Here is a 9,709-nt window from a genome sequence, read left to right as displayed (position 1 = left end):
CTACGCGAGCAACTAGCGACCGGCATAGACAAGGGAGCCGCTGGCGGCTTACTATTATCGGAAGATGTACTTGGTGCGAGTTGCGAGAAATTCGAGAGACGCGAAATCTCCCGAATTTTCTCGTCAAGTGAGAAGTGCACTCTGCCCCGCTTCGGAGTTCTCTCGCCGGGAGCATATATTATTCGAATCAGAATTTAATCTTTGCAATATGTAATTAAAAACTTTTTTTAAACACCCTTCTTTTTTTTTATTATTTTTTTTTTTTTTTTTTATTTCAGACACAAGATTATCGAAAATACACGAAAAGTCCTTCCTTCTTACACTTGTTGCTTTTGGTTGTTGAAATTTGTTTTATGGAAAAACCATCTGAATTCATTTACAACGTTACACGTCTCTTTTTGTGTATTCAGATGGAAACACTTCCGTGTGGAATATTGCAATTACATGTACAATTTTTTTATCTATTCTTATATTTGAAAAAGATATTTTTTTACACTTATTGGAATTAATTACATTTTCTCATTGCATACTCTTGTATAATAATAAAAACTTGGATAGTATACTATAAAATTTGGTGACGCGTGCCAATAATGCAATAAGTGAGTCTTATTAGTGCTGAGCAAAACAGTAAAATAGTGACGTACGTGAAACACATCAAAATGAAGATACTATCGTCAATCAGTGACAAATTATGTATCTAAATATAAATAAATGTTCTGTGTTTGTGCACATATTCGCTAAATTTGCAATTAATTTTGGTTCATCGGTAAAATTGCAGCATCTGAGCAGCTTCAAGAAAGCGAGATATTTGTACGTGAATATAAGTTTATTTCTAAAATTCCGAAGAAATGTTTTATTGTAATCAAAGTAATACGACGAGAGATAACTTGCAATTAGAATTAAACGCAGAGTTTAAAATAATCGTGAATACATTGTAAGTATAAAAACATCGACGAAAACTACTCTTCTGCTTTCGTTGAAAAACTGTTCACCTTGAATTAATTTGAATCGTTCATTCGCTGCGCAGCTTCGCTTCTCGAGTGCATTTAAATCTGTAGGGACACGTGTGATCAATGAAAGTTTCACTGGTCTGTTTTACTCGATTCCCGAGTACATTTCAATCTTGATTCGCGAGATAAATTTTTTTATTTGACGATGAAGACCACCAGAACTACGCGCGAGCATTATTCTGATTCTATATATATTCCCGTATATTAATCGAAGATTGTTCGTTTAAAATGACGCGACATATTTATTATACGTAGTTAGTTGCATTTATAATTATTCGCGAATATTTTATTTCACGCACAATAAGGAGAAGATTTTACATTACAATTTTTGAACGCATTAATTAACGAAATAATGTATTAATTTACATTTAATTATTTTATTTAATTTAATTATAATTTCAAATGCTTATACATATATATATATATGTTAATATTTAATATCGCAATAATTGTGCAAAATATTCGATAATGCAATAATTGTGCAATTGTATAAAAGAGAAATATCGCTACTACGGGATATATATTCTACGCATTGCGTAAACGGACAATCGCGCGCTGATGCATCCGAAAGCTGAAAATGATTGTGACCGCAATTTTATTAGAAAGTAAGCGAAAGAAGCGACGAGCGGCGAAATTAGAGAGGCGGACAACCTGCGATACTAATGAAACCGTCGCTTGGAAAAAAAAACGGATTGCCACGCAAGGAAAGCTGGTCCGGTTTAATTGCAAAAGTCAAACATCGTATGCAACTTTCACCAACGTCTGCATTTATGCCCTTTTGCTCCGCAGACTCTGGTTAAGGCGGACGAAAGGAAAGAACCGTAATATTATTTCATTAGTCGACGAAAAGTTTTCTCGATCAACCTGCTTCGACTAATACAACTTTGTGTCATCGTGTTAAACTTGCGTGATGAAAAAATATTTCTCTGCTCGACTTGTGCAATATTTCAATTTTCGAGAACGACATTTGATTCTACGACAATCTTACAGTTTATAATATTATAGTTAATCTTAAAGATTATTCGACAAAATCGCGCTTTTTTTCAATATTTTTATATATTATTAACTGTAGCAATATCAATAATTGATTAACCAAAAAAATTGATTATCGTCGATAATAATAATTAAAATAATAATTTTTATAATAAATGACAGAATCAATAGAATTAATGATGTTTTTTTCTTCAAGATTTGACTATTTGACCAAAAATGTCAGCTATTGCTTTTTATTTTTTTATTTTTTTTTAGAAGAGAAAAACTTTAATATTATTTCACGTTAAAAAATTTCACGTTTATCAATCATGTATGGTACTTAATATAATAGATGATTTCTACACGGTAATGTGTTATAAGTGCATGTCGCCAATCTCGTTGAAGCTTGCTTTAGCGGTTATAATGGAATGCATTTCTTTCTTGACCTTAGCGCGCTAACATTTGCATTTGCACGACGGGGCGATATTGGAATAGAACGAAAACAATTCGCGATAATTATGCGTCTCGCGACAAATTCGGCTAAAGCGGCCGTTATCGCGATCGCGTATGCGCAAAATTAAAATCAGGTCAATCCCACCCGTTCTCGCGCCAAGCAGACGTACGGTATTTTTAGCTGAGTCATACGCACATATGTAAATAATAATAATGTGTGCGCCTATATGTATAATGCGTTGCATATGTTTGTTGCAACGTGCGTTCGCCTACACCCAGAAAATGTGCGTACTTGCTTGCGGAAAGCCGCACAATATGTAGTTCGAACAATATAATATATCGCGACGTCAATTGATGGGTAAAGTTAATGTACTGAATCTAACCGTAAGCTCGATAAACGCGAATTATTTATTGGCCACGTGCACGAGGCGTGAACGCGACCCATTGTTGCAATTCCCTCGCGTAAATGCAAAGATTGCAAATGTGACGGAATAGATTTGAAGGAATTTATGATGAAATTTTGAAAGTATATTATGAAAGAAATATACATATATGTCACGTGTCCGAGACTATCGTTAATTTTTTATTCTTCTTCTTTTTTTTTTTTTTTTTTTTTTTTTTTTTTTGTCATAATTCATTTCAATAATTCATTTCGCTCCAAACGAAATTTTATTTTAGCTCAACTTTTCGAATGTGAGTTAATTATGCGAGAGGTATGAATTTTAAATGAGCTTGCGCGCGTTGCGGTATTTTAGCCGGAGATGTTAGCCAGAAGGAGTTCAGCGGCGAAAAGGGTTAAGCGAGACGAATGAGCGCAACACACGGCGCGGCGCGGCGATGTATCGCTATTAAATGCAAAGCGTTATAACGGTACGTCTGTAGCCATAGATTTCGGCTGCTCGATCGCCGCACCAGGCGCGATGCGCGATCCGCTTTGCATGCCCGAGCCTGGATCCTTGCCGAGGGGAGCTGCATCGCGGCGTTCGCGCCGCACCGACCAAAATTCACGGACGCGCGACGCGAGAAGAAGTGTTTACGTGTCGAGGCACGTTTACGTGTTACGTGTTAGAGCACTCTTCGTAATCTGGGCCGAGTTCCGTAAATGTCCGCCGTGTATCCTATTACGGCACAGCTTCAAGATTTAAACCAAGGCCGATGGTATTTGCGTGGTTACCGTATTATGTAAGCTGATCGAGCATGCATATGAGGATCAAACAAGCCCCCTATATACATATGTATCGATTGCATTAAAGTTCACAACGCGCTCTCGGATCGATCCAGCCGTAATTCCCTTCCGTCTGATGAGTTTCGTCTCGCATTATCTTTGCGAGATGTAGGTGAAAAAAAAATCTTGCCCGAATTCACGCGGCAAATTTTCTTCGGGTTTCCATTTTCAAAGTTTACTCGATACTTGGAAACTTTCGACGAGAAGAAAGCAAACCTATATTTAAATTGCATATTTTACACGCACGACTTTTCATTCACTTCACATTATCTCTTGCAATATCTAGAAAGGCCATTGGATGATTTGAAAGATGGCGAGTATATTTTGTCTATACAACATTTTTCTTGCAAAGATAACATGTAAGATGAAAAAGTCATTAACTTACATCCTGCGCGGAGAGAACCCTCGTGGCGGTCTGAACGGGAGCATTCCCGGAATGTGGATGCTGATGCTGGGACTCGACTACATCACCGCGGTCGCATGCGCTCTTGTACCAAGGTAAACCATTCCCGCTGTCCCGGCCGTTTCGATACTTTTGCCACACGTGCCTGCGAAATAACATGTACGTTAGATGAAAAAAAAAAAAAGAGAAAAGAAAATTCTTACCGCCGACTACGTGTAATTAAAAAGTAACTCGGCCGGTGCTTCGGACCTCTTTCGCAATAAGCAAAGTTAGCATACCTGACGCCGAAGGCAATTCCCAAGGCGATAATCAGCGGTAATAATGTCGATATGCATGCGAGTAAAACGGTCTGTATGTCCGAAAAGTTGGCAAGGATACCTGAAATATATAATGACCATAAAATTCTCGAAGCGAAAACACGATATAATAATTTGGATTATTTTACTAGCTGGCGAAATGTGGCAACTGTCGTGATGAAATTTTCGCGATTGTCTTGTCGAAGCTTATACGTATGCATAATTTTAAGGAAAACGGGAACGCGGATACATAGATGCGTAAATCTATGACAATAGAAAGTTTACACACCAATATTTTGGTCCACCTCGAGTTTCTCTTTAACGGAATGAAAAATAATTCTTTTATCCGAAAAAAATATTTTATTAACAATAAATTAAATGTGAGATCATATCTCTTTCTGTTCACATATTTTTCAAGAGATTATATATTTTCCTTCATTATCAAATTATCATCACGAAATAACTGACTAATAAATTCAAGAAATATATACGTCAGCTTTTTTTCCATTTGGCTGCGTCAACTATTTTAATTCTTTAAAATGTATAACCAATTAAAAAAACTGTGCAAAACCGCCGCCCTTCGTTGAGCATTCATATACCTTCTCTCGTAATAACGTCCTACTTACTATGCTCCAGCTCATCATGCTCAACCAGGTATTCCGTCACGTTGCGAACGTGATGGTGCGATTTGACGGTAGTTACGGTGGCTGCAGGATCGCCCGTTGCTACCGTGGACGGATTAGTCGGATATACCGTCGTCTCGGCGTTAATCGCGGCCGCGACCACGGTGGAAGGAAGGAACGTCATCGACGTGAGATTCAGCTTCCTAGCTGTCCTTTTGGCGTACGTTGTACGATTGTGTGCCATCGTTTCTGCCATTTCATTCGTGCCTGACGATACATCACCGGGAAATTTGCCGGCTAAACGAATTCCGTATCGATCAGGAGGATCAACGAAGCTAATCGGCCGGTTTACGTCGTTATATTTCGATCTACGATCATTATCTTCCTCTTCTATTTTTATATTATTATCGTATAATTCTAATGTTTTCTATTCAACCGCATCAATTTATCGTGTTTGATTTTATTTCTCTTCCTTTCTCGTCTCGGAGATAATGACAGATGCATGGAAATAGCTTTTGCTGATAGATTAATATGTAAGGTAAACATATACGTATAAGTTTTATATTGTTATATGCATACAATTCTTCAGGCACGTCATTTCATCTGTGACAAGCTTTTACGACAGGTTAGCATATCGCTGCATCCTCATTTTCTTTTATTCCATCGCTTCAAATAATAACGATATCGTCAAATCCCGTATTATAAGGACATGGCGATATAAAGGGATAAATCCGTTCCAGTTCTTCCTCTACATTGTCGAAAATGTTATTCTCGCGATTTTGTCCTTTATTTCCCTTTAGCGCCGATAATATATATTTAAGACAAATGCATTTAAGGTAAATGACATTTAAAAAATTTAAAGTTGAAATCTTCATCTGTTATTTACTTGACTTCCTTTTTCTCGTCCTTATCATTTGTCTTCTCAATGTTCGCACAGCCATCGTAAATGTTATTCGCGTACAGAAAGTTCATTCTCCTTTTTCTAGTAGATCTTGACGCGTTACTGCAACAACATTTTGTTTTTAATTAATTAAAAGAATTGATATAAAATCAAGAAAGAGAGGAGAAATTATCCTTTTTGAATCACGTTATAATGGCAATTTAAGAGGTATAAAGAGTGTAATTTATTTTTTTATAATTTGTGCAAATAGATTGAATAACTACTTAAGTGAAAAGATATGTAATAAAGATATACATAGATATCGTTGAATTTTTTTTAAAGTTTTTCAAAAGACGGGATGTGATATTTTTTATCTTGTCTCTGAGATACACATCCTGTCTGAGGTGTTACATAATCAATGAGTATAAATTAATTAATTTAAGAGTATAATTAGATAACACAAGTTTAAGTAACGGAACCTACAATCTTGTAATCAGCAATCTTGAAGTACATATTTGAGGTATATCAATCGAGTTGTCATATATTGAAAGTTTCTGATCTAAGAATCTTCTAATTAGACTTAGTTGAATACGAATATTCTAAAAAAAAAGCCAAATTTTAGCAATATTGTAAAGTCTCGAGATACTTTGAGCATTAATAATAGTGCTTTGAGGTTTCAGAGTATCTACTGCGTTTTTTTTTTTTTTTTTTTTTTTTTTTTTCGTATAAGGCTGACCATTGTGTCGGTCGACGCGTGCTCGCAGAAGTTGACACGCTGCAAAATCCCGGGCGACGATCTTGCGCGTGCAAAGTCGCCGTCGACCATCGTGATAACGATATTCAATGTGTACTCGATACGCCGTGTGGCGCGTATAATGTCGTCGTGCATGCGCGATATATATATGTATAGACGTCGTGGCCTATTTGACGGAGCCGCGTCTCGCCGTAAAGTGCATGCTATATAGTGTATAGCGTATCGCGGCATTCTATGCAACGGGGGCAAGGTATGCACAGGGATAAAGTTCAATCTAGCGTTAAGCGCGCTTACTCTGTGCACGGTTCGTAACACTTGTTATCTCTATTCAGAACTCTAAGGTGGTAAAGTAAAAATCGAACTTATCGAAAATATATCGAATAGCACGTACATATAAGAAGACGTATAAATATGTAAATTGCAAATCTATTATCAAGTATTGAGATGCTAAATTGAAGGATTGATTGCATCTCTCTTGTCAACGGGCACGTCAAACAATTCCGCGGTCCTGCTTGAAATTTTGATAGGGTAAACTCGGGTAAGATGGCCATAGTTTTTTAAAATGCAAAAAACATACTTTTATTTTTGTTACTTTTTTATTAGTGTTTGGCATATTATCTTCACTGAAGCTTAAATCGCGTAATATTATCGAAATTAAAAGGAAAATATTCAATAGAAATTTTATATTATCAAAATAGTACGACATAAGCATTGGCCATCTTACCCAACTTTTAAGGAAAAGATGACCATAGTGACGGAAAGGTGGCCATAATATTTATTAAAAAATAGTGAAAATAAAAATTATAGGTCTGATAACAATTTACATATCTTTATAATATGTCTAACGTCGATTACGATAGCTTAACTGTAATTTATTCGATATTATAATAGTTTTTAGTGGACAAATGAAAAACTTTGCAGGTAGTCAAAAGTAAAAATATGATATAAGATTCACAATATCGTCATTTCGAATAATCTATACGCATAAACTACTGTAAATATCGATTATCTTTGATAATGACTAAAAAAGCGCAGACTATGTAGCGATTATTGAAAAAATTACATCCTATGGCCATCTTTTCCGTATGGCCATCATACCCTAAATAGTTTACCCTAAAGGATGAATCGTGTAATCGTACAAGATTGCCTTCCGCAATCGTTACGTAAGTTTCCCAGGGGTTGGTGGTTAGGTTGGTTGTTTCGCGAGAAAGATTGTGTCCTAGAGATGGGAGAATTGGGCGTTGCAGGCGCGTCGTCTGGATCGTCATAAGCCGTCTTCTCTTCCCGTGAGTGACGATCCCCATCTTCTGACGAGACGGCCGTTTCTCATACGCTTCGTCTGCATCGGTGCAATGTCCGATGAAAAGGGGAATGGAAGAGGGATGGAGGAGGAAGGGGAGGAAGAGGAGAAGAAGAAGGAGGAGGAGGCTGCAAGGTCCAGGACCGCAGTTTGGGCGAAGCCGTTCAACACGTCATGGCAGCTCTCTTTTTCGATCCGCCTGTCTTTTTACTCTCGAATGATCATAATGCACCTAGTAAGCGCGACAACGATTACGTTATGAAAATTTTTACGACGACTTTTGAGAAACCAATTGCTCTTCTGATGTCACGTCTCGATTAATTGAAACAAGAACGCCAGGAAAGTAATTGGGAATTGAAAATTAAACTTTACGCGTACATTGTTCACCTATTATTGTATGTATATACTTTATGCAATTTGCATATCTCAGATACAATTTTTATCATAGTTATGATAGACAGAAAATATGATAAAAAGTATGAAATAGAAAAATAGAAAAATGTTGACATTTTCTTTTATTTATTACTTTTTTCTCCGATCTCTCTTGTTTTCCCTTTCTTTGTATATATACATATATATGTATAATATAATCTGAATAAAATGTTTTGGAAAACTATATTGTCCTAGTGTTAGTTTTCTTGTTATTTTAAAATGTAAAATTTCCCATCGCTGTTTCGGGACTTGAAATTTCATATTACTGTACATAATTTCATAATCTCACATTTTTAATTTTAAATAAATCTTTGAAAAATCGACATTGCATTTTTGTTTGATTTTTCAGAATATTCTAATCTTTTAAAAAGTTACTAAATTTAATAATATAGAATAAAACATGATATTAAAATATATATATATATATATATATATATATATATACATGAATTATGGTCTACCGGACCATAATTCATATATGTATTTTAACGTATTTATTAAATTTAGTGACTTTTAAAAGATTAGTAACACACATGTATAATTAGCTGTTCTATTATAAAAATTATTATTTTCTATTGATAGTAGCCTAAACGTAAAAGAGATTTCGAACTATATATGCACACAATTTTGATTGTCAAAAGAATAGAATGCAATTATGGAGAAAGAAATAGAACTTAGTCTTACTTGCAATCTGTCGCCTAACGCTTAAGTAAAATGCTAAAGTGCATTCGCTTCGATAAATATTATCCCGTTTATCTATGGATTTCTTAGAAGAGAAAGTGCATTTCCTTCGATAAACATTACCCTGATTACTATGAAGATTTTGAAGGAGAAAAATATTTACTTAATAAACTTATCTTTTTTCTAGTATGAATCTTTATAATTTATGCATTTTTAAAAAATTATATTTTATTATTCGAGAATATTTTAATCATGTGTGTGAATGTTTTAAACTTAATATATGAAACTAAATAAAAATAGAATTTCATGTTGAATTTTGTTTTCAGAATTTCGATTTGGGTTTACAAATTTGTTTCAACATTTTTCTCGATCAATACAAATCTTCGTGTTTTCACATACCTTCCGAGCATTTAAATATTAGAAAATATTGTGCAAAAAGTTTGTACCGTTTTTTACGTAAAAATAATACATTAAAATTTTTATATTTTGAAATTTATTTAATCACACACACAATAATATATTAACCATTTTGTTCAATGATCTTCTACCGGTTTTTTTTTTGTCATTTTGAATCAGAGCCAAGATCTGAGCGTCATCAACTTTGTATGACCGTTCAGAACTGATTGTGAGTGCATCATTAATATCAAAATTTTATTTACCAAACTGGTTGAATTATGTCT

At 35.0% G+C, this 9,709-nt stretch overlaps 1 protein-coding gene across 3 annotated transcripts in view; it reads right to left on the bottom strand.

Moving 5' to 3' along the window:
* LOC140673950 (uncharacterized) overlaps positions 1-9,709 on the bottom strand; it is a 28,330-nt gene that overhangs the window by 17,639 nt on the left and 982 nt on the right. For 2 of the 3 annotated variants that reach the window (XM_072907247.1, XM_072907409.1), the window contains exons 2-4: positions 4,986-5,985; positions 4,342-4,441; positions 4,046-4,208 (exon numbers count right to left, since the gene is read on the bottom strand). In XM_072907247.1, the coding sequence (XP_072763348.1) occupies positions 4,046-4,208; positions 4,342-4,441; positions 4,986-5,238 (516 nt within the window). In that variant the 5' untranslated portion in view covers positions 5,239-5,985. Of the gene's footprint in view, positions 1-4,045; positions 4,209-4,341; positions 4,442-4,985; positions 6,550-9,709 lie in introns of those variants that run through there. The other variant, XM_072907327.1, reaches the window with a different exon arrangement.

The sequence above is a fragment of the Anoplolepis gracilipes genome, chromosome 1 (assembly GCF_047496725.1).
Source record: "Anoplolepis gracilipes chromosome 1, ASM4749672v1, whole genome shotgun sequence".
NCBI lineage: Eukaryota > Metazoa > Arthropoda > Insecta > Hymenoptera > Formicidae > Anoplolepis > Anoplolepis gracilipes.
This window is presented reverse-complemented; position numbering and strand designations above follow the sequence as displayed.